The sequence below is a fragment of the Lytechinus pictus genome, chromosome 13 (assembly GCF_037042905.1).
Source record: "Lytechinus pictus isolate F3 Inbred chromosome 13, Lp3.0, whole genome shotgun sequence".
In the NCBI taxonomy this organism is placed as follows: domain Eukaryota; kingdom Metazoa; phylum Echinodermata; class Echinoidea; order Temnopleuroida; family Toxopneustidae; genus Lytechinus; species Lytechinus pictus.
In genome coordinates, this window is record NC_087257.1 from 21009874 (window position 1) to 21035796 (window position 25923).

Genomic DNA, 25923 nt, shown 5'->3' on the forward strand with positions numbered 1-25923 from the left:
TTACACTCAAACTGTTTGTGAAACTCTCTAAGCTCCATGACTGGAAATTTATGATTTCAAATTCTATACTGCCATGCTTATGACTCTACTACCATTGCGGCATTTCTTTATTTAATTCAATTGAATCAATCTAGATAGTTTTTGTATACCTTTGTGCAATACAGTCATAGATTTAATAGTGGGAATATTTTCTGGTTTATATTGTAGCTTGGTATTGAAGTTTAGTATTGAATAATTTTGTATGTTAAAATGAAGGTAGTATGTGAGAGACACAAATATATCAATGTCAAAGGATATCAGAATTTGCTTTTTGATTAAAGAAATTTGATGATGTCCCAAATTGAAGCATTTGTTGCTTCAGGGTTCTACCATTCATTACAGTTTCCACCCCCCATAGGTACCCAGCAGCCCCCCCCCCCCAAAAAAAATGGGGCTTTTTTCTTAGCTCACCAGACAACATTTGACCTTAGACCTTATAGGAATGTCAGGGGTTCTTTTTTTTGGGGGGGCGGGGGGTTCAAGGGCTGGGGAATGGGATATTGCTGGGGTGATGCCTCAAGTCCATTAGTACTTATCAATTTGATTTTAAATCTTAATATGATCTCCCGGGAAAAAATGGTTACAACTGACAAAATAAGATTGTATTAAGACGACCTTTAAAAGGGGTTTATATCTTTGATACAGCAAAGTCACATGGGAAGCTCTTTTCACAATTTGTCTGCTGCGCATTGCTATTCTATTATGATTATTATTGTCCTTCATTTCACTTGCAAACTGTTTTCTACGCATTATTCAAAATGAAATCGAACTCGTCCACAAGATCTCGTGTAATGAAATTCATTTGATATTGTCTTTAGAATCGTGATTCTGTGAATGTTCAGTAACATAGATTGGTTCTCGGAAATATTTAGTGAAATTCTTTATATTAGACCAGGAACATCTTGAGAATATTGATGTGCTATTAAATGTCTGTGTCAATTTGTGATCCTCCCATGTACAAAAGTTGTGAAAGATTTGATACTCCCATCAATTTTGATATTATTGTGGTCAGTCTATTCCAGCAATTTTATAAATGAACCCTTCAGACCATTACATGAAGAAATTTGTCAGTGATTTTCGCTGACAACTGTTATAAGCTGTGGCAAATACTCGCATCTGATTGGACGAGAGCAAATTTTGTCAGTGAAATAACCTTACAAAACTTGTTGTGAAACCCACCCAGGTCTATTTCTAAGGTGTCATCTGGAACATTTTTTCAGGCAAAAAGCATTTCATGAAAAATTTGGTCAGCGATTTTCACTTTTAACTGTTATAAGCTACTGAAAATACTTGTTTCTGATTGGTTTAGATCAAGTTAGACAGTGAAATCACCGACAAAATTTTCTTTCCTTCCAGGTGTATTTGTATGGTGTCATTAGAAACGTCTTCAAAGGTCGTAAATTGCGTTGTACTACTGCTTTCTTCATTGTTAAACCATTGCCTACTGGAACCGGGGGATCCATGTACAATGCCAATGGAAATTATAGAATTGAGTAGTCAACGGGTTAACAGCGTCGCCCTGTGGAGTAAATTCCACAGTGTTATCTTCCTTGTTAATGCAACTTCAAGGAGTTTTTTTAAGAGCCACTCTGTGCACTATCATGACTCCATTACCTCTGTAACATTGAATAGTAGTGTTATGTAACTTGGCGAAAATGTGTTTTCATTGTGATACTATTCCCAATTCTATTATTGATGTTAACATACTGTTATTAACAGGAAGAGTTGGTGCAGTGGATGGGATAGATCTTTTTTTTTTTTACCAAAGCCATGTAAAAGAGCATAACAAATGTTTTAAAAAGATCAACTTAATAGTTTTGTACACTTTTTTTGATTATAACAAGTTTTAAGAGGTTGAGTATCTTCCAAGTTGTAGGCTGTACACACATTCTGTTTTTTTTTATATTCTATTTTTTCCTATTCTATTTTTTTTTCATATTCCATTTTTTTTCTATTCTGCTTTTTCCTATTATATTCTTTCTGTTCTTGTTTTTATAAAAAAAAATTGTATATCTTTTAAATGTATGACCACCTGGATACTAATCCCATATTAAATAGACGAAAAGAAGGAAATTGTGAAAAATCTTAAAATTACAGTAATAAACATGAAATGGGAAGTATTGCTTGAAAGTTGTCATGGCATGATCAGGAAGGGGGTGGGGAGACTTCAAATTTTTAATACAATAATGCAATTCATTGTTTCCATATATATGAATGTCTAACAGCACAATTTGGAAATTCAGAAATGTAATAATATGTATATCAGGAACCTTACAATGGAACATTCAAATTTTTACTACGATAATGAAACTCATTGATTCCATCTATCTATTTGTATGTCTAACTAAAAAAAAAACAATTTTGAGATTCAGAAATGTAATAATATGTATGTCAGGAACCTAAGTATGAAGTACTTTACTCGGATTATCATTAAAAGTTTTAAAATAATGTTCAATTTAATTCAATCCAATTTGAAAATTACTGGTAAGAGTCTCATTCTGTTTTGTCTAGTTTATCCTGTGAATATTTTTTTCTTCAATACTAGTCCCTCTCGTGTCATTTGAGAGTAATGTTTTTTGTAATACACAATAAACATTAAGTGTAAGTTAACATATTATTTTCAAATATATATCATCAAATGAAGATTATTTCACTCCATATCCATATCAAATATATTGCAAAAAGAGATAAATTTAATGAGTACATGCATATTTATATTTTTGTTATCATTTTTTCATGGAAATATACAAATTTATTTTCTCCATCATTACTATTAATGCATATCATATGTGAATTCACACATTGCTATGTAAATATGATATAGAATTTGATATTACATGTATATGTGTGGAACTATATTTGTTTTTTTCTTGAAGAAATGAAGTAATAAGTTGGATTACTATTTTTGTGCGTGTGTGTATATCGTGTTTATAATTGTACATAGATATATTGAACAGAGAGATATCATGTATTAAAAGAATGCAATCTAAATTACCATGTGAAAAGGTGTTGATTTATTGATTGTCTTAAAGTCTGTCTAAAGCTTTGGGAAAGGGTGAGTAATGTGAACTATACTCGAGTACATACTCAAGTATTGAACATTAAAGGAGAATGAAACTCTTGGAGCAAGTTAGCTTTTGTGAAAGCAGAAAAATCAAAGAATAAGATCAACAAAACTTTGAGTAAAATAGGACTAGCAATAAAAGAGTTATGAGCATTTGAATGTCGAGATCACTAATGCTATGGAGATCCTCCCATCGGCAATGCGACCAAGATCTGTGATGTCACACACGTACAACTCTCCCATTCGGACACTGAAAATATACCCCAAAACATCTTTTTGCTCATTCTAATCATATGACAAACGATTCATCAATGATATAATGTTGTGAAACCTCTGTACTTGTCATCTCATAATGAGAACACCTCACCTTGTGATAGACTCTATAAAAGTGAGAATATACGTGAAATAAGTACTAAAGTAATGAGGGAGTTGTACGTGTGTGATATCACAGATCTTGGTCGCATTGCCGATGGGAGGATCTACATGGCACTAGTGATCTCAATATTCAAATGCTCATAACTTTCTTATTATTCATTCAATCTTCCTCAAACTTTCAACAATATGTTTCTTTGATTTTTCTCTTCGATATGGATTCAGCTGGTTTCAAGGGTTTCATTCTCCTTTAAAGCGACCTTCAATTGACAAATCATGCAGTGGGGAAATCAAGGCTAATCTCAGAACAGAGAAGGGATTCAAGTCTCTCACTCGGCTGCATGCCTGGGGGTGTTATGTATTGACGCCTACATGTCTGGGAGGTCTAATATGGGAGAGCGATAGTTAGTAGACTAACCAACCAGAAGCAAACTGCTTGTTTTCACTTTGAGACATAACTTCAGAGGTTTTTTATTTTGGGTTAGCAATCAAGAGACCTGCTAAGAGTCTAGGAATTGTTGGAAACTATTATATTATGCAAGTCAATTTGCCTTTTGCAAATTTCGTATTGATTCAATTTCCCCATGATTTGTCAATTGAAGGTCGCTTTAAAATGTTACAAAAGCGTGGTAGTCATTAAATGCTCTTTTTATTTATTAAAAAAAAAAAAAAAATTAAAATATAGCATTTTTCCACCCTTTGTGATTTAAATTTAAATCTAGTGTCCTCTCACAGGAATGTTTTTATTTTTTTTAATGGCTGTCTGAGCATTTACTTTACATATGTAGTAGTTGGATATTAGAAAGCTTCTGACAAAGATTATATCCTGAATTTTTCAGCCCATTCCATGCTCGAGATGGTCTTAGACAAAAATACAAAGATATTTTATTTTGATCAGGCACCGGATCAAATTAATCAGTGAATTTATAAAAAAAATGCATTTTTAGTTTTTATCCTTCACAACACAACTATAGTGACATACACTTTTGGTGGGATTTACTAAAACTAAAGATGTACTCTGCAGTTTAAAAACAACAGGTGACTTTAAAGTAGGTCAAGCTCATTGTACTTTTTTTCCCGAAAATACACTTATTATTCTCACTAACATGAAAAATGAATATTCCGCTTCGTCTTTTAGTTTTACCACGTGGTGGGAAAATATTAGCGATAATATTTATATAATATTGACTGGTCTTGAGGGGAACATCAAATATATTGCCAGCAAAAGAATCATATTGGCCCGAGTCTTTAGACGAGGGCAATATGGGTCTTTTAAGGGCAATATATTTGATGTTCCCCGAAAGAAGGGCAGTCAATATTTTTATTATCATCCAAATCAGATATCTAGAGCAAAAATCATGATAACAGTGATATCTTTTAAGAATAGAGTTCTGTTGTGTCATGATGATATCAGTGTCTAGGCTCTGCACTTTACCATTATGACGTACTTGCAAGCGCCCAGATCCAGCGTTGTCTTTATTATGACGTAGATCGTTGGTGCGCGAAACATTATGAAGCGTATCACTTCATTCGCATCCTCAAAGGCCCGGATGTGAGACCAGGGAAAATACAAAGGTATATTTTGCGTCGTCTCTGCATGCAAAGTCAATACGCGCATTGAGACCGAGGAAAATAAAAACAATATACCTATCCCTTCCTGATAATAATAAAATACAGGGAAATACGGTTTTGTAAATGACCAGCTCAGATGTCTGATACGGGTGATAATCTTCAATATGCATATGAATTTTGGCTTGCAAAAGAATGTCTTTAAAACCTATTTTTTATTTTGGTAAATTCCCTCCAAAGTAAATGCCACTGTTCATTACAGGATAGTATGAATGTGTGTGCCCGAAAACAATTATAATATTGAGGATATAAATAAATGTTTTATTTGATAAATTTGTAACTTTTTAAAAATCTATTCACGGACACCCACTTCTCAAGCATGGAATGGTGTAAATTTCAGGATAATCTTTGTAGCTCTCTGGTATTCAATCACCAAGTTCGTAAGGTAGGAGCTCAAAGGGCCATGATAACTTATAAATTAAAATTTGAATTTTCACCAAAAAAACGAGCATAACGCGAGAGTAATACACATTACTTTACCAAAGCCTTAGACTGGCTTTAGTTGTGCTCAAAAGTTAGTGAACCCCACCACGAAATGCACTCCTTCATGCCGTGTGTTGAATGCAGACAACACCCAAATGATTGGCGAGCCCAGAAAAACAAACTTTATTGAATGTAATATTCTATCACCTGCCTTTGCAATCAAATATCTAAAACATAGCAGAACTTGAACAACCTAAATATGTTTATTTTCTAGTCGGGTTCACTAACTATTGAGCACCACTGTATGTATTTCTGGGGAGTGATGGCCATCCCAACAGGTTTTTTTTTTTCTTCTTCTAAACTTGGTTTCATGTAGCATAGAAAATACCTTTTGTCGTCGGCAAAGGTAAACAGGTCCTTGTAACATAAAACTTGGCAATTGATCATAAGGCAGATTGTTTTTCAGTTTGACTGCATCCATCATTTGTGTAATCAATATGATCAATTCTACAATCATTCACTAGGGTTTGTGCAACAGGGCACCGAAAAGAATATTTGTGAAATTTTGAAAAATGTCAAACAACAAAAATATGAATTCTTGAAATTTGCGATGATTATCCAATGTAAATAGGAAATAAATCCTTTTATCCTCATAAATATAAGATCAAAGGTTCAAATACGATTGGAATCGAACAAAAATAAAACAAGTGTTGACCAGTTTCATTATGTTTCAGACTGCCGCATAGCAAGTCCTATAGCTTTATTAATTTCTCTCTCACACTTGCCTGCGTTACAGAGAAGTGTTTAATCTTCATTTAAAATCTCAAAACTCCTTTATTTACAAACGGATGAGATCGACAGATAAATACACTTGCATGCCGTTAACTTGCAGAGACTTGGTAACCTACTGCATTAGATTTATATAATCAACCGCAGGTGAATTTCATCAGGTGGCCTCCAGCACTGCTTGCCTTGAAATGCTTGGTGGTACAGGGACTGCCTAAGTCAAATCCCTTGGGACAACCAAAATCTGTTTGACTTTTTAGACAAAATTCGACTTAAAAGATATTCTTATTTTACAGCTGTCACAAACAGTTAGCTGCTACTAGATTTTATGCCAGAAGTTCTCTCCATACCGATTTCTTGACTTGATTAAATCCATGTTCCGCAGTCATGTCATGCAGTGATGCAAATGTACTGATCTGTTAAACTGAGCTATTCCCACTGCCCTATTCACATTCTACAAGCAAGGATTGTACAATACAACATGTACTGTAGGTAAAATCATATTCCACCACTCACACAGAGTGTGAATGGATGTGCTATACACAATGACTGAACATGCTTAGTTAAAATCCAGATCTGTATTAAGGAACAGGAGTCTGTTTCATAAAACTTGTTATAATAACAATTGCACAGTATCAGTTAAAAGCTACTGAAATCCTTCAATCTGATTGGCTGATAATAAATTTGTTATAGAAATTGTGTTTGTTATTGTAAGAAGTCTTTATGAATTGGGACCAAGGCAAGCACAAGAAATCACATGTGACCGTTACGGTAGTGGCTTCCTGTGTGGTGCCACATGTCTCTCGTTCTATGACATGTTCCCACGGAGACAAAAGACTACCTAAGCATTCATCTGCTTTACGAAGGGTAAAGAATAAGGCAATGGGAACATTACCTTCCTCTCATAAATATACATTAAATACTGAATAAGTGGCCAATATCAAAATGGAGTGGACCGGTTTCTTCCTATCCTTTCATTATCATTTGACAAGCTTTACCTGCAATATACTGATCTTCCACATCGAAAATAATGACCCAGAATTCGACAGATATCTGGGATTCTTCTACATAATTTGGCTTTAAAGGGTACTTACATGTACTCACTAAAGAAGGAAAACCAATGATTCATCTCAAAATCACAATTGCAATGTAGAAAATAATTACAGCAGCTACATATACAATTGGTAACTTTCAGTTCAGTTTTAACATATGGTGCTGGTGTTTGGCCAATATTGAGATATCACTACTGTGTTGGGTATCTGTTTTCTAAACCTACATTTGGAACTGTAGCTATGTCAGGTAGCCAGATTCATGCCATGAACACCACACCAACACCAGCACCAAATTTCCACGGAAGCCACGTAAACACTGAAAGTTGTGGTTTTAACATATTACACCGTAGCTGTACATACATTGTAGCAGACTGCACTAGACATTTACACCAGTGCTTATTCTAATGCGTTTCATGCATTTCAAAATCCAGTGGTGTTGTAACACATTTGTTGCTTTTCCAATGTTATTTGTTGCTCAAGTTCAAACTCCAGGGTGTAACCTTAGCACGTAAGGGTATTGTCCTTCATTAACACTGACTGATGTCATTATTAACATCCATTACATGGTATGATATTGAGGGTGTTTGGTTTAGTTCTAGTTTGGTGTCCATTTTGATAGTGGCCTTGGTTGAATTCTTGATTGCAAAGGTTCTACTTGAAGAAAAGCTTGGAGAAAGGCTGGTCAGGATTTAAGTCTGGTGCATAACCTTTTCCTACTGAATGCTTCTGTGGAGAGAAATAGAAAACAAGGATTTGTATTGGTTCATTATGTTTAGGCCTGTTACCAATGACAGTATTACGCCAGCTTTACAATGACAGAGAGATAATGGGAAAGGATAAGGGAGGGGGAAGAGGTAGAGGGAGTGAGAAATAACAGGTTGGTAGCAAGATGGTACAGATAGAGGGATAGGATTATGATGGAGAGATATAGAGAGAAATAAAGATCAATAAATAACAGATACAGAGAAAGAAAAGTAAATAGATAGGCCTGTATTCTAATATCCAGTTTAATAGACTGTGGTCTAACTCTGTAGAATTCCAAAAATGTGAAAATTGCTTATATTGCATATTTCTTTTTGTTTTCTGTCTCAAATCAGACAAACATAAATATCAAGCCATGCTATCCATTTCATTCAATAAAGAATATGCAGTTCCCTACTTTTAATTATATACTTGTACATGAAACTTGCTTAAAATTATATACAACATTACATGATATGTCTTTCAACTTCTTTTGGAAAGGATTCGTATTCGTAAACCCTGTCCTACAAACATTATTATCCAGCTATGGTATTCATTTCAAATGACGGTGTATGCCAGAAGATCTTACCTCTTCAAACTCAACGGTGAGTTCGTTGAACTGTTCTGCACCAAAGGTAATCTCAGGGAGGTACTTGGGCATCCACATGCACTGTGCTACCCTCCTCTTGTCACGGACACTGTGGGATAGTAAAAATTATAACATTTTAGTACTTGGGCATCCACATGCACTGTGCTACCTTCCTCTTGTCACGGACACTGTGGGATAGTTAAAAATATAGCATCGTTTTAGTACTTGGGTATCCACATGCACTGTGCTACCCTCCTCTTGTCACGGACACTGTGGGATAGTTAAAAATAATAACATTTTAGTACTTGGGCATCCACATGCACTGTGCTACCCTCCTCCTCTTGTCACGGACACTGTGGGATAGTTAAAAATATAGCATTGTTTTAGTACAAATAGCCTATTTACATACAGGTGAATCTACATTAGTTGAATCTTTTTGGATGACACTAATTTGTTTGATTTGTGACATTCAACAAAAAGACGCAAATATGCTTTGCTTATTCTAGTCTGAAAACTTGTTGCGACTTTAGACGGCTATTCGTTTCCTGGAATGTCAACTTATTCAGATATTGAACTGTCATAGGGAGCTTTACAGGAAACTTGGAATCCATTGTGAGTCAATTTCAGGTACTAAATTAATTGCAATTCTTACAATAAATTACATTTTAACACTTGACTGCCAACCTACTCAATGCAAAAAACGAATAGAAATTGATCAGCAGTTGGGCAATTATGGAAAATATTTATGTCAAGTTCAGAGGTCATAGGTAATTTAAGGTCAAGTTAATACCAAGAGGTCTCCCAATGGGAGCCAAATTTTCTACAAGCTCTGCTTTTTATTTAGGCTCCTCACTTTTTTTACATTTTGTAGTGTACCTTATGCTTAAATACTTATGTTAGATATTTAATTTGATCTTTGATACACTATGTTTACGAATACATTTGTTATGTATATTATGTTATTTGTTTTAAAAGTGGAATCAATAAATGAATGAAAAAAGGTCAAACGAAGTCAAGTACTTACAATCTGTAAAGCTTGTCAAAGTTGTCATCAGTCATCTCATTCCATGGTAGGTGTTCAAACTTTAGCATATCAAAATCTTCTACCACCTATGAGAGAAATAACAGAAAAGAGAGAGAGAACATTATAGTAACTGAATAAAAAAAAAAAACGAAGCGGGTTTTGTGAAACAGATTGAACTCTGAGTATCATTCTTTTGTTGCACTATTTCAGGGTGGTTATTAGGCCAGATGCTCTGGCCCTTTTAAATATCTCTGCTCATAGTGATAAAGAAATAAACATTTAAATTGTCTGGGTACAACAAAAACTGTGAAAAAAAGTTAATCATTCATAAATGTTAAATTTCATCATGCATTTTTTTTATGCAACTAAGTATGTGAAAAATGTCTTGCACCGTAACTAAACTTTGCAGGGTCGGTTAACTCTGCAGAGATTTGATCAGTTTTCTTAGAAATAAACATCATACTAAAAGAATGGCCAATAATTTTGAGAAATTCTGAGGATTAACAAAATGTTAATGATGAAAATGTTTCGGCAAGGACTAATTGTCCATGAAACGTTAGTTATTTTCAAACATATTTTAAAGATATTATTTATCATTTGTTTATTTATTCATTTGTTGTTGGTTGGTATTTTTGTGTTCATTCGTTCGTTCATTATATCTTTTTTTAAATATTTTTTCTTATCTATATATCATTACAATATTTTTTAAATTCTAAGGGTGGTGGTTGTGGGGATGGTGGGTGTGACCTTACCCTTTCTACATCGCGAGGAGCATTCTTGTCATAGACCATGACCTCCGAAGTCTCCTGCATAGCTGGAAGGAACTTGTGTTTGTATTCTTCCTCTAGTGCTTCTAGGTATTCAACAGGGATGTTCTGCTCGTATTCCTTCATTGAATTGAGAAAGAGAAGAGAAGGAAGAGAAGAGGGAGGAGAGAGAGGAGAGGAGTGGGAAGGGGAAAAGAGGGGTGGGGAGGGGAGGGGCAGACAGAGGAGAGGAAAGGAGAAAAAAGAGAGGATGGAGAAAGGATGGAAAGTGGGAGGGAGGGAGAGGTGTGGGGTTTGTGTGGGCAAGGCAAGTGGAGAAGGGGATAGAGCAAACAGGGCAAGGCACAGGGGCAGGTACAAAGACAAAAAACGGAAACGTGAACAGAGCACCACATAAGGGTGTAACCCCAAACCAAAATTCAAAAGAGTAATCAAGAACAAACAAAAGCAGGAATGAAGCAACAGGACACATAGGTAATGTGCATATTATGTAAATTGCAGAGCAGCAGCACAACAGATGAATGATAAACAGTAGAAGAGGAAGGATGATGGATATCAGACAGATAGAGGCAAAATAATAGAACAAAAGATGCAAAAAAAATGAAACAATACAGAAAACGTGGTCAAAATAGAAGGGAAATAGGAAGAAATACAAACATGAAAATGCAATGGGGTAAAAGGTAAGAAAATAAAATTGGCAGACAGAAAGAGTGCAGAAGGTACATGTAGTAGTAATGGGGAAAGTATATGCAGGAGAAAGACAGACAAGAGAACAAGAGAGAGAGAGAGAGAGAACAAAATACATGTAGAAATAGAGCAGAAAAGAAAAAAGGAAACGGAGAGAGGGATGGAGTTGGAGTGAAAAAGTACAAATGGAAAAGCCTCAAATGTTAGCATTTGCAGTTATGGGTTTATCTTAATGATGCATTGAAAAATGTACTTATGTATTCACTGCAATCAATGAAAATAATTTTCGGAATGTATGAAAATGTAATCTTATCTAAGCCTGGAACATGGAATGCACACAAACATTGCTTTGAATGAATATGAAACCACTTCAAATTTAATTAAAAAAAGTTTCAATTAAGCTGTCAAACTTCATTAACAATTACTTTTCATCTTTGACTGTACATGTAAAAGCAAAATATGTACATAGTGGAACCATGACATGTACCTCCGAAATGAGTACGTAGAGAATGCAGTGTTCTTTCAAATTTTCAAATTGTAATATTTGAAGCCCAAATTAAAGACATCCATGCTTTTCAACTTAGTGAGGGTTTAAACTGGGTAGTCAGATATTAACTCTAAACTGACATCAGATAATATCTTGGATTATTGGATAAAATGGTGACCTATTCCCATACCTCTATTCAAGCATTTCCTACTCACCAATCCTCTAGACTTGACATTGTCAATCAGACCAGCTGACCCCTCGCGTACCCCCACCCCATACATCCATCCTTCCATCCAAGCTTTATCTGATCACCAAACCTCTATAGAGTAGACATTTTCAGTAAGTTTTGACGTACCCTCCCATATCCACCCCCCCCCCTCCATTGAAGCACTGCCTACTCAACAAACCTCTTGACTTGACATTGGCAGATAGTTTTAATGACCCCTCCCATTTCCACCCCCCCCCCCCCATTGAAGCATTGCTTACTCACCAAACCTCTTGACATTGTCAGTTAGTTTATTGACCCCTCCCCTCTCCAACCCCCCCCCCCCCCATCCCTCCATCCAAGCTTTATCTACTCACCAAACCTCTAGACTTGACATTGTCAATCAGATCTGAAACAGGTGTGTCCATGTAGATGACGCAGTGAGGCGGTTTGAGACGGTACAGGGAGATCTTTTGGACTTCATTATAATAGTCGTAACCTAATGAATTGAAATTAAGATATGTTAACGGTTAGAAATAGCAAGCACCAAAATTACTTGTCAAAACCACTTCAGAAGTCTATAGAGCTTAATTGTATGTACAGTATATTCATGGAAAGACATGGCTAATGATGATGGTGGTGATAATGATGGTGGTGTCGATGATGATAATGATGGTGGTAGTGGTGATGATGATAAGGGTGCTGATTATGGTGGTTATGATGAAGATGGTGGTGGTTATGATTGTGGTAGTGATGATGGTGATGATGATGGTGATGAAGATATGGTGGTGATGATGATGATTAAATATAATGATTATGACAAAGGTGGTCTTGGTGATGATAATGGTGGTGATGATGGTGAAGATGATAGCAATAATGATGATGATGAAGGTGATGATGTTGATGATGGTGATGATGAGGAAGGTGATGATGGATTACGATGGTGGTGATGATGATGAGGATGATCGGGATGGTAATGATAATCATGATCATGGTGATCATAATAATGAAAATCATAATAAAAATTTGAAGAAAAGATAAATTGTCAGTCTTATTCTGTTAACCATTAATGTACAAAGTCAACTATTTAAGTTGAGCAAAGGACTTGAACTTTACAGAATCCAACTCACATTCTCTTCTGAAGTAGCCCATTTTGAACATGGCTTCCATGAAGACACTGTCACTATACACTGACCTTTCTAACACTACACCTTGACCTGAAGGTAGGGGGAAAAGAATGAACATAATAAAATGAATAACGTCAACTTTGTAAATGACTTAAAAAAACACATGTCACCATCAAATACCAAACTGATGACCTGAAATCAAAGTAATCAACAGACAAAGAATATATGTATTTCACTTGCTCGAAAAATAGCCTTGAATGACATGCGGCTGTAGGTATTATAAAACTGACTGGCTCTTTTTCGGGGAAAATGAAAAAAATGTTGTCTGTAAAGAATCACATTTCCCTGACACAGTACAATGTGAATTTGATTTGTAAAGGTGTGTTTAGAGAATTAACCCTAATTCTCCCGGGGGGGGGGGGGGGGGGGGGCCATAATGGCCCCCCCTCGACAATTTTCGCGATATATCCGCTGCGCAAATTTTTTTGACCTCGCCGCTCACTGACTTTTTACTTTCAAGTCTCGCGCAAATTTTGAGACCAAATTTGTGACGACCGGATACGCGGTTACGACATTACGCAACATTATGTAAGTGCATGTCAGACCCAAAATTGCTCACAAACGTGATTTCATGTACAAATCCAATGCAAATTGTGTATTTAGCCAAAATTCATAAATGTATCATTATTTCTACTTTTACTGATTGAATTTAATTAATTTTGCCTTGCTTATGATCAGAATTAAGTCTGGAACGATTTCCATTGAAAAAACAATAAAAAAACAAAAAGTAAAAAAAACAAGGAAATACATAAGAAATTCATAAAACAATAAAATACATAAGAAATTGATTTCCAAACTGAAGTTTTTTTTAACTGCGATTGTTAAGAATGCTACAAAGAATATTTTAACCAAAAATTAGCATTCTAGGAGCTTTATTTAGTGAATTAGAGCAAAAAGTATGATTTATGCATAAATTAGCATAATTAATTCATATAAAATAAAATCTCATTATTTTGGAAAATTTTACCATACAGCCTTGTAGATTACATCGCACACAACCAGCGTGCAAATTTTTGCGTCGCTCGAGCGATCAGCGGTTGAGATCTTAAGGGGGGGGCCATAATGGCCCCCCCCCCCCGGAATGACAAGAATCAAAATACCCCGGGAGATTGAGGGTTAACATGTATCCACTCATTTTGATGTTGTTTATTATGTACAGGCGACCACACTTGATTAACAGACATTACCATTCGGTGGTCCTCTATTTTCAAAGACATGATGTATAGGTGTGCGAGTATAATTTTTTGTAATAAAGTTTCAACTTAAACTTTAATTTCCAATTCTAATGCAGTAATTATAACCAATGCTCCCCATGAGGCCAATATTACATAATTATTGCAGAATATACTTTTTTAAAACAGAGCAAGTTGATCCTACTTATCCTATCCTCCATGTAATTCCACATTCCAACAGTCACTCATTCAAGAATGAGGTTTTACTTGACTTGATACCTGTTTCTAGGAGATGTTGTAGTGCATCTGCATACTGGACGAACCTTACTGCATACATGGCAAGCTGGAAGCGAAAGGAATGCCCGTCCTTTGCAAAGGGATCAGCATAGAAGCGTTCCAATGAGCAGGACCCTATGGTATTGACAAGGAAACAAACATGGAAATTAAACCGCATTCTCATCAAACGGAGTTTACATTTAGATGAGCTAATGAAGTATTTGGATCTCCGGTAATCTGTTACAGTACAAGTCACAATTCTTTAACTACCTGTTGACCTGTTTCAACCAGAGAAAAATAGATTCAGTGGACCGAATCTATTGTTCTCTGGTTGAAACAGGTACCGGTAGTCAAAGAATTGTGACTCGTAGTGTAGTTCCGGGGCCTGTTTACACAAAGCTAAGTGAACAGGGAAAAAAATTACACGTACACACAAAATGTGTGCAAAATAAAGTCTGTTGAACATACATGTATCTTTTTCAGTTTCGATAGTATTAATAAGATTCTCATTCTTGCATTTGTACCTTCCTTCTTGTGAGAATGTTCTCAAGATTTACATTACAATGAAAAATATGTTTCATGAATTATTACAAAAATACAGCATTATGAAGTGAAGTACATTCTACACCACAACAATAAAATACTGGTAACTATTAAAAAAAGAAAAGTAAATCAAACTAAAAAAGGAAAGAAATTCTCTTCAAGGTATTTCTTTCCAAATTCAAAGAAAGAAAAAACATTTGAAACAGCATGTTCAATGTCTTACCCATGAATTTGTCATCATATTTCTTTCCTTCTCCAAGTTCTTTCTCATCAAAATAATGAATGGTAGCCTCCTTCATGTATTTCATCCCAAGCTGGTCAGCTAGTCCCTTGGCCAGTTTGGTCTTCCCGGCACCAATGTTGCCATCTAGCACAACAATCTTGCTTCGTTCATCGAACCGATCAAAGAATTTGTAGCCGAAGAAGTTGCCTAGAATGCTATTTGTGCCTTTGTTTCGAGAAGGTTGCTGAAAAAGTAATGGGAATTATAAACATGATAAAAGAAATTAAATGACAAGACTTAGTCCATCACTCCCTGCTAGTCTATTATTAAACAAACTTAATATTCACATTCTTAGCTCACATGCAACCTAGATGTTTAAAAGGAAAGATCTAATTCTATTTCCTTGGCTGCTGCTGAGAAAATAAAAAATTGTTGGGCAAAATTCGTTTAAATGCCTAGCCACTATTAAATCTGCGAGACCAAGTGAATATTTAATAAATTTTCTTGTCGAAATTGACTATTCCATGCCTAATTTGAATGGAATAAATGCTACGGCTAGTAATTATAATTAGTATCAATTGCACTCAAGGGGCACTGCGCAGACTTAATCTTGGAGAACTTTACCGTCCATAGACATACATGTAGTTGAGGGCATTAGGCCCTACTGATCTTATTCTCGTATGATGGGGCAACCATAATTTGCACACATTTTAAAAATTATCATGAAGTTGATATTCAATCTATATTTCTCACAATTCATACAAAATCAACTACAGGGGCTCTATGGCCATATGTTTATGTATTAAGTTCGGATAAACCAGGGAAGTGGAGTTGCGTGACAGCCGAAGTAAGTCACTGTTTTTTGTCCTTTTAAGTTTATTTTTTCCCGTTTTGGTGCATTTCAGGCCAAAACGGAATAATCTTTGTTTTGGTCCAGTTCTTTTCATATGATAGGGTGTCTATCCTATTCGAGGACTTTCAAAAATATTCATCAGGCTTAAATTTGTTCACAAAATATTCACAATTTATATAAAACCTATTCAATAAATAGTTACCACATTGACAGCAAGATCCTAAACTATAAAATCATTGACAAAAAATTTGAAGTAGGTCAAGGGGTTTCGGCGGTATCGCAATCTCAAAAAGAAGAATGCGCGATGTCCTTGAAAACCATTCTGAAAAAGTGTGACCTAAATTCGCAGACTAAAGTTTTTGTGGAGATTTAAAGAAAAACTCAAGCTCAAAAGGTGAGATATTTATATCAGATTGACGACAAAATGCTATAGAACAGTCAGTACCACACTTAACTCACATTTTTTGTGATATCTGCTTGCAAATTGCTGATATCGTGATGCTTGTTGAGAATATCAGGTTTCTTTTGAACGGGCGCTAACGGTGACAAATTTGCCTATATTTTTTCTCTATTTTCATGATTACGGAACTCATCCTAAAGAAACTTAAGCCAAACAGTATTTCTAGGTCGCTTTTCACGTTGATGATGTCCCGGGGGGGTCACTCTCCACATGGACTGCTACCCACCCGTGTCCAACAACCTCAGAAATGCACCCTAAATGGCGTAATGACATTAAGTAAATTTGCAACCCTAAATGGCGTAACCCATGAGAAAAGCCACCCTAAACGGCGTGAACAGGAAAATCCCCTAATTTGATACCCTAAGTGGCGTAAACATTAAAATCGATGTTGTACCTGTGGGCGTGTGGGTAACGCATGTTGCCTAGTAAGTATAGAGCCAGGTGCCAGAGACTAGCTAGAACTGAACAAGGGGGGGGGGGTAACTCTCAGACTCTCATCATGGATCTAATAGTAATAGGTCCATGCTCTCATAAGTGCTGCTCTGGCTGCGCCGGCGTGTGGGAGGATTATTTTGTATCCCTTAAAATCGCCTTTCATCAGTAGAGGCGCCTTTCATCAGTAGAGGCGCACAGCCAATAGGGGAGACAATCTCCCACATTGGAGACTTGCTTTGCAAAAGGACAAAAGAAACAACACCAACAAAAGTATGATTTTTTCCACCCAAAATGGATCTAATAGTAATAGGTCCATGCTCTCATAAGTGCTGCTCTGGCTGCGCCGGCGTGTGGGAGGATTATTTTGTATCCCTTAAAATCGCCTTTCATCAGTAGAGGCGCACAGCCAATAGGGGAGACAATCTCCCACATTGGAGACTTGCTTTGCAAAAGGACAAAAGAAACAACACCAACAAAAGTATGATTTTTTCCACCCAAAATTTTGTCTCACTGACAGTCAGTCCGCAAGCCCTGAAAAAGTAGCTTCTTTTATCCAAGTGATATTCATGACAAGAGGGTTTTTGCATAGTTAATGAGCTTGGTGCGAACCAAAACACCTCTTTTTATTCGGCCATTGCTGCTCTAAATATTGACCAAATTTCATGTTTTTGGTATCTTTGTAAAGAAGAAGAATCATTCTTTTAGGTCATGTGTTTGGATTTTTAAAAGAATGTTGTAATATAGGAAAAAAATTTGATCTAAAACATGAAACAAAATATTTTTTTTCATGCAACAAAAGTTGTTGTTTTCACACTTAATTTCTGTTTAGGCACAAATGATTTTTAAATCATGATAAAGCTGAAGATCTAAGCTTTAATATGATATAATTTTTATAAGAAGATGTATTTTAGATGGGTCAGCAGCCAGCTTTTCATAGGCCAAGTACATTTTGCAGCTAAAAAACTAGAATACTGCGCTCTGATTGGTCATAGACCACACACCCACGCATATTCCAATGTTCCCCACACTGGGCCTCTGCAAGGTCACACTCACCATGTGGTAATCTCTTCAAATTACCCGCGCCTGTTTGTTTTGAAAACAGTATTCAGCCAATCAGAACTCTGGATTTTATGTTACTCAGAAATTTCAGAAATCTCGTCTTGCATCTTGATGGAAATAACTGGCTGCTGACCCATCTAAAAGATGCCACATATCAAGAGTGACATTGTAAGAAAGTATAGAGTTTGAGCTTTCTGATGATATAAATAATGTTGGTGCCTAAAACACAAAATGTTGCACAATTTGCAAGTGAAAACAGAGGAAGAAAATTCTGTTTGATGCATCTTTTCAGGTAAAAAATTCACTTATTTATCAAAATATTTCATTCAAAAGAAATGACCAATATAAAAGGGTAACATTTACTCTTGCCCATGGTACAAAAATAATCAATATTACTCAAGGAGAAAGTGGTTAAATTCTTTGAGAAAGAAAGTCTCACAATTCACGAGATTTTGCAGGGACATGAATTCAGCCACGAGAGGACTTGGATAAATCTTGCTCATTTGCTCATTAACACAGGGGCTTGCGGACTGACTGCTGAGGTCAGAAGCCCATTTGTTTTGTGTCACAGTGTGTGATTGACAACAAAATTCCTTATCAAAATAAAAGTAGGCGGTGAATTTTTAAAGTAGACGGTGAAAAGGGGTAATTTTTCATGAGGAATCTGCTTATCACATTTTTATTTGCCGCCAAGGTAATCCTTTTGCAGCAAATGTAAACAAAGGAAATTGGACTCCAAAACTGGAGACTGTCTCTGAAATTGGATACCCAAATTCTTTACAAAAGTCTCTGATATTGGAGATAATCTCCCACATTGGAGACAGTCTCCAATATTGGCCGTGCGCCTCTACTGTTCATGGTGTTCATGGCTTGTCTGCTCCCGGACCCGGGTCTCCTCAAATTTGCACCCCTAAATGGCATAATTTCCCGCATAATTTTCATAACCAAATTAGTGTATGGGATTGGTCAGAGTCAATGGGACAGCCGTCCACTCAGTCTTTAGAACAGCGGGCTAACCAATCCATCCAACCCTTGGAACCAAACCAGGTTAATTCTCATGGACGTCAAGTAAACTCTCCTGACCAATCCCATATACCAGGACCCTCTAGAGAGAATGAAGGTGACAACCCGGAGGTCACCAATCGAGAACTCCCCCCTCGACCATCAACTGATGAATCTGTGAGCCAGCGTGTAACTTGTATGCGAGAAGATTCCGCTTCGACACAAATTTCGCGGACTCGTTCAGGCCGTTCTATACATAAACCAAAGAAGTATAGCGATTATCAATTATGATTCTTCCTGGAAGTGAGACATTTTTGCATTTCATCAAACTGGAGATGTTATGATTATCGATGGTAATTTTAGAATATTTCCTGAAGGAAAGATCTGAACATTTAATTAATTCAAATTTGACATCTTTATCCAAGAAGAAGAGGAAACTGAACTGGACGCGTCAAACACTGACATTGACATTAAAAGTGAATATTTTTTTTAATGAACTGTTATATCGGACAGAGACGTCTACGAACCAAGATTAATATTTAGAAGAGTCAACAATTCATCACATACAACATGATTTTTCATGATTCGATATTGAACGAACTCTTATTTCATTGATTATTAATCTGCAAGTCAAAACATCAGCATATGAACTGAATATTTTTTTTTTCAACATGCTGATGAAGGAATTCCAATGAACTTTAATCATATGGATTAGTCATTGAAATAGAAAATTTTTAATACGGACAACATTTGAACGTCGATAGTTGTTATACTGTGCAAGTCAAAGTATCAGAATATGAATTTGAAAATCATGCATGTACTAGGTTTATTTTTCATCTGACTGATTGACTATTAACATGCAAAGTTTGTAGACAGGAAAATTGAGCAAAATACTGTTATTTCTTTGTCAAAATATTGCAAGTCAAACATTTAACGTGACACAATATAGAATACATAGTTAGATAGAAATGTTATTTAAACCAGAAATCTTTGACAAAACAATAAGATTGTCTTTTATATACTGTTATTCATACTTATACATGCAAAACTTTGATTCCAGAGGAAATTTTTTTTTTTCAAAGACAGACAGCAATTTACATGTATGTTATATTGTTGGTCAAAATTGTTAATGATAATTGTAAATTTATTGATATAGGAAAAATAATATTTTGATGGTTTTCCAGAAATCAAGAGGAAAAGAATGCCTGTCAGAATGAAAAAAAAAACATTTGAATATATTTCAATGTGATAAGTGGTGCAGAGTATTTAAAACATTATTGAGTTGATTTCAGTCCTGCACAGAAGGTACTACTCTAATCAAATCGTTATGTGCTTAGAAAAAAAAAAGTGAAAAAAAGAAATGTCATATTTAAAATGAAATAGTTTTGTGCTATATTTCAAATATATCAGTACAATCACTGTATAAAATGTTAGGATAGTGATGATAATGATTCACGGTATCTCATTTTAGTGATTGTGTATAGCAGGATAGTTGGTAGTTTGATTTTTTGTTAAAGTGGAAAATTAATCAGTTTACTTATTGAGTACAAGGATAACTCAGGTGACTTCAAATTTTTTTTATATAATTATTGAACTTTAATATCGATGGTTTGATACATGTCGAAAAAAAGGAGTAATTTCTGCACTGATAATAGTGTCTAAATGATAAAATCATGGAGATCTGAAATCATTCATGTAACTTTGGAAAATTAAAAATTCTCAGATTATCCATATATATGTATTGATTTCATTTCATATTTGGTACAGACATGATCTTGTTTAAACAAAAAAAAGGTTCTTTACATTGATATTTTATTTTATACAAAAAAAAAGAAAGGGAAGAAAATGCAGAAATGGTGTTTGAAAAAGAAAAATTGTTATAATCTTTTATGAAACAAACAAAAAAATAAAGGAAAATATAAAAGGTAATTTTTTAAATAGATCTTAAAGTTGAATCATCTGTTTAAAAAAAGAAAAGAAAAAAAGAAAGAATAGTTCCATCCAGGTGTATGGATAGTATCGTTGATATAAGTCAATCACTTGGGTACGTTTACATGTATACAAATGAAAGTACTGCATTTGGTGAATTTCATTGTTTTTATAGCGACTAATGACAATTTAATTTTTTTTGGGGAAAAGGACATACTTGTAGCTTGATAGTCATTTTCCAATTATTACAAAACAATGGTACATTTTCAATAGCTATGATGTTATAAATTTTCGAAGTTGTTAAAGATATTTCGAATTATAAAATGAGGACATTTTATTTGTGAAGGAAAGTCTAGTTTGTAGGGATTGATTTTGAACTTATATTTCTTTCCACTCTTATTCATGAATCATCCCCTTTTTCTAATAGAACATCCCTCATTTATATTCACCCTTTTCATCCTAACTTTCTATTCTTTATGTACAGCTCTCTATACACTATCTGCTGTACACTCCTCACACAAGGTTCTTTTGTATTAAATCACTCCACCATTCTTCATACAGCTTTCTTCACTCCTCTCTCCCTCTCCTTCCACCTCTCTCCTTCTGATTGGTTATAATGTTAAGTTGATGCACTCAAGCTTAGATAATAATTTGCATATTGTTTGAATAGTCAATATATATCTTTTGTTGTGTATTTGAATATTCAGTTATACTTTGTTCTATTGATTTACATTTATATGAATATTGATATGCCTTCACTAATTTGAATGGAATGTTGCTTAGAATGCAACAAGGCTTTAATATATTAAAAACTGGGAGTTGGCCAGTAAGTTCTCAACCTGACAACATGTCTGCTGGGCTGCCTCTGTGTTTAGAGAACTAGGAATGAGAAATTGACAGAACCCCGTACTACATTAGCAACCCTAAACGGCGTGAAGAGAGAAAGAAAAGGCTACCCTTATCGGCGATTTACAAGCGAATGGTGCTGAAATGCAACCCTTTCTGCCAAAGACGTCGACGCCGCCCGAGTGCCTGAAACGGGACCCTTTTCGACGCTTTTTCTGGACGCGAGTGCATAGCAGGCCATGTGGAGAGTGACCCCCCCCCCCCCCCCCCGGGGATGATGTCAGATTTTAAGGATATTGGCTAGATCTAGTTTTTGAGAAAATGACCGTCCTCGAAGTATAAGTATGGTCTGGACACACGCGAAGTTTGGACTCACTGCCATACATTTTTATGAAATAAAGACAAAAATGGATGAGCCCCGTCGGGGGGATTTTGCATTGTTAATTGTTAACCCCCTAATGGCGGCTGTGTACGAAGATTTTTTTTTTTTAATGTTAGAAACTCCTGGAAACAGACGGCTGCCAGCTGTATGTTATTGTTAACACGTCAGCACGTGAAATTATACCTCAGGCGATGTTCGTGCAGGCTCCACTCTACTTCACTACCGCTACACTACGCTCCACCTACCCAAACATCGGGACAGTGAACTAGATCGGATATTCCAAGTCATAAAAAGTGGGATGGCAATCATGGTTATCGTAAAAATTAATGAAAAAAATATAAAGAGGGATATGAATGACTTAATATCTTACTTTACACCAGTATTTCACTCCGTGTCCATCCTCCGGTTATCCTCAAAATTGGTGATTTTGGGCCAGTATCTTTTTCCTCACACGTATTATTCACGGCCGATTTCAAAACATTGCAAATTTGCATGCGATCGCGATCGATCAGCGACCGATCGCATGCGATGTTTTGAAATCGGCCATGAATAATACGTGTGAGGAAAAAGATACTGGCCCAAAATCACCAATTTTGAGGATAACCGGAGTATGGACACGGAGTGAAATACGGATGTAAAGTAAGATATTAAGTCATTCATATCCCTCTTTATATTTTTTTTCTTTAATTTTTACGATAACCATGATTGCCATCCCACCTTTTATGACTCGGAATATCCGATCTAGTTCACTGTCCCGATGTTCGGGTAGGTGGAGCGTAGTGTAGCGGTAGTGAAGTGGAGTGGAGCCTGCACAAACTTCGCTCGAGGTAGTGAAATTAGGTCACACCACCATACACGATAACATCTGGCATAGAATTTATATCTTCAACTCAAGGAACAATGGTCATTTCAAGCGGAGTTAACAGATCTTGAAAGGACGCATGTCTCAGTAAAAGACTAAGAGTCACAGCACAAATCACAACCTGTGAGTGTGAGTGTGATTTCATTCCATTTCCAACAACACTTTCCAGACTCAACTTCTGTCTTGAACTTGATATTGAAGAACATTTAACAAGTTATGCATAGGGCCTAGATTCATTCATTATTTTATATAGGGCCTAGACTAGTTCATGCTTACATTTAGATGCAACGAACATGATCCTTTTACAGTGGCTCCGACCAAAAAAGTCTGCCTCAACACGGCCAAATTGGAGTTGGAGCAAGAAACTCCAACCCTAAATATCTGCTGTGCCGCCATGATTGATTCACTTCTCCAGGCAATGAGTACGGAGGCTTGAGTTGATCTGTACCCGAAGCTTTCCCGCTGATAGCCAGCTAGGCGCCGTTAAAACCCACTTGATTCCCCTGCCCTTGCTGACTCGAGCTGCGATAGCTCGTTCGTTATCAAGCGTTTGCAAATAGCACATTATCTTATGGAATTGCGGTAGTATTGAAATCAGTGTTGCCATATGGGGATTTCCATTGCAAATTTGGAAAATTTTGAGAAGCCTTTGGGGATGGAAACAATTATTAGGGAAATAAAATAAATTTAGAGATTTTTAATGCATTTTAGGGGATTTCTGAAGGTTTTGATGAAAAGTACTAAGATTCGCTATTTTTCAGTAAAATTTGCCCCTCCCCCCATTGGCGGAAGCTGGATCCGCCCCTGTAAAATGTCCGTTTTATGGTGTAAATGTCAATATTTTCAGCTTGCGCTGTGCGCTCGCTTTATCTGATCTGCCAATTAGGCCTATAGCTACCTATTGTCTTTGTCCGGGGTCTTTGTTTATTCCATATATAATATTCACTTTTGTGTCTGATAGTCAAAACACAGGCCTATGAGCTAGCGCCGTGCGCTCGCGTTTTGATATATAGTATATTGGGCCTATACTCTATACTAATTCTATACCAAAATACTTAAAACCCCTTTTTATGACAGTTTATCAACAATTTCACAAACTTTGATTTTTGTGATAAATATGTCGAAATTTTTGCTCGCTTAGCTCGCTCGCAACTTTTTTTTAATTTAATACGCCATATCGAGCCCCCTCAATTTTTTAGGCTCATTATGCCACTAGGACAACCCCTTCAAAAAAAAAATCAACTTCCAGCAGCCGATCGGGGAAAATATGGGTGAAAAAAAATCGGACCCCCCCCCCCTATTGGCGGAAGCTGGATCCGCCCCTGTTATATGCTTGCTAGCAATTAGGTAAAAAATAGTCTTCAGGCACAGAATCGTATTTGACACTTCAACCAATAACAGGTCTAGAGTGAAGACTAGACTCCAAAGACTCGTATGTGATGTGCAGAGCCAGCCATATAGTGAATCTATAGACTCACTAATTCAGACTCTGTATTATGCACTATGCGAATTGCGAAAAACGAGGGTCTGTGCCTGCAGACTAGTAAACAAATCACCACTCACATTCACTGGCTCCGGGCTGCTGTATACATGGTATACTATATATAGTGAATTTGAATTTGAAGGTCAAAACATTTGCTCCATCCGCCATATCTGCCCCTCCCCCACTTTTAGTAACAAAATTTTCCACAACACTCCACCAAAATACACAAAATAGGCCACCCTGTAGTCCAGTCTTGGATCTTCTCTTACTGGGCCTTGAGCCTGAAGTCAGAGACGAAAAGAGTTAAGGACTAGCTAGGGGCTGATACAATATAACCCCTTGCCCCGAAAAAAAAAATTGCTCCATCCGCCATATCTGCCCCTCCCCCCACTTGGGTAACAAAATTTTCCACAAAACTCCACCAAAATACACGAATAGGCCACCCTGTATCAATCCAAAACAGTTTTGGATCTTCTCTTACTGGGCGTTGAGCCTGAAGTCAGAGACGAAAAGAGTTAAGAGTGATACAATATAATCCCACCCATTGCCCCGAAAAAAGGGTAAAGTAATCCGCCCCTGCCCCCAACATTACTTTTTTGCCCTCCATATAGGCTCCATGCATGTACTTGCCACCCGATCCCCACTTTCAAAATCCTTGCACCACCTCTGATGCGGTCTATAGGCCTTCGTTTCTTGAATTTTTTTCTTTTTTGTGTACATTTAACAATTGGTCCGACACCTACTTGATATCAAGGGGGGGGGGGGAGACAAGTAAGGGTGATGTCACCTTTCTTTCAGTAGAGTTATGCCTACACGCCGACCCGGTCAGACCCTTCTTTTTTAAACACTTCCCTTTCTCTCTTCCTTGTCTTTCTTGATCTTTTCTCTTTTTCACTGAAGTTTAAAAATCATATTAGCAGGGGCCGCAGAATGATTTGAAGGGGGGCTGACCAAATAGAAAATCAGAGTCAGTTATGTTTCACTGTAAACGTTTATTGAAAAAAAAAAAGATGAAGGGGGCTGAAGACCCCATCTCCAGTTTCAACGGGCGGTCGTCCTCGCCGCTGTACGTATAAGTGGTCCGCAGTGTTTATAAGGCCTAATGTATTAGCGAAAATATCATATTCTCAGACGCCCAAAATGCAATTTTGACAAATTCTGTTTCATGTATCATTAATGTTTGACCCCATATGCATACTGTTCATTTTCTTATAGTTTCCAACAGTGGCGTACAGATGGAGGGGGGGGGGGGGGGGGCTCTTGCCCTCCTCCTAAATTTATCATGACCAAGAAAAAAAAAAAAAGACAGAATTAAGGGTGTAATCATTTTCTGAATTTTGTGTCAA

The 25923-nt window shown here is 36.3% G+C and overlaps 1 protein-coding gene across 3 annotated transcripts; it reads right to left on the reverse strand.

The window, feature by feature from the left end:
- Positions 1-6245: 6245 nt before the first annotated feature.
- Positions 6246-24062, reverse strand: LOC129275142 (NADH dehydrogenase [ubiquinone] 1 alpha subcomplex subunit 10, mitochondrial-like). Of its 3 annotated transcripts, none has more exons than XM_054911929.2 (9): positions 23371-24062; positions 15267-15510; positions 14504-14635; positions 12996-13082; positions 12243-12364; positions 10472-10606; positions 9720-9805; positions 8696-8804; positions 6246-8091 (listed from the first exon to the last, which is right to left on the reverse strand). In XM_054911929.2, exons 1-9 carry the CDS (start codon positions 23488-23490, stop codon positions 8017-8019), a joined length of 1110 nt encoding a protein of 369 aa, XP_054767904.2. In that variant the 5' UTR covers positions 23491-24062; the 3' UTR covers positions 6246-8016. The 3 variants fall into 3 exon arrangements, with proteins under 3 accessions (XP_054767904.2, XP_054767905.2, XP_063964892.1); XM_054911930.2 differs by having other exon boundaries at positions 10472-10594; positions 23371-24050; XM_064108822.1 differs by lacking the exons at positions 6246-8091; positions 8696-8804 and adding an exon at positions 8899-8965 and having other exon boundaries at positions 23371-23971.
- Between the last annotated feature and the right edge of the window lie 1861 nt (positions 24063-25923).

Excerpts from the sequence above, each read along its gene's own strand:
- LOC129275142 (XM_054911929.2), bottom strand. The coding sequence starts at position 23,490 with ATGGCGGCACAGCAGATATTTAGGGTTGGAGTTTCTTGCTCCAACTCC. Across the intron at positions 15,511-23,370 it reads CATGTTCGTTGCATCTAAAT|CAACCTTCTCGAAACAAAGG; the intron begins GTAAGCATGAAC and ends TTACTTTTTCAG. Across the intron at positions 10,607-12,242 it reads ATGTCAAGTCTAGAGGTTTG|GAATACGAGCAGAACATCCC; the intron begins GTGAGTAGATAA and ends AATTCAATGAAG.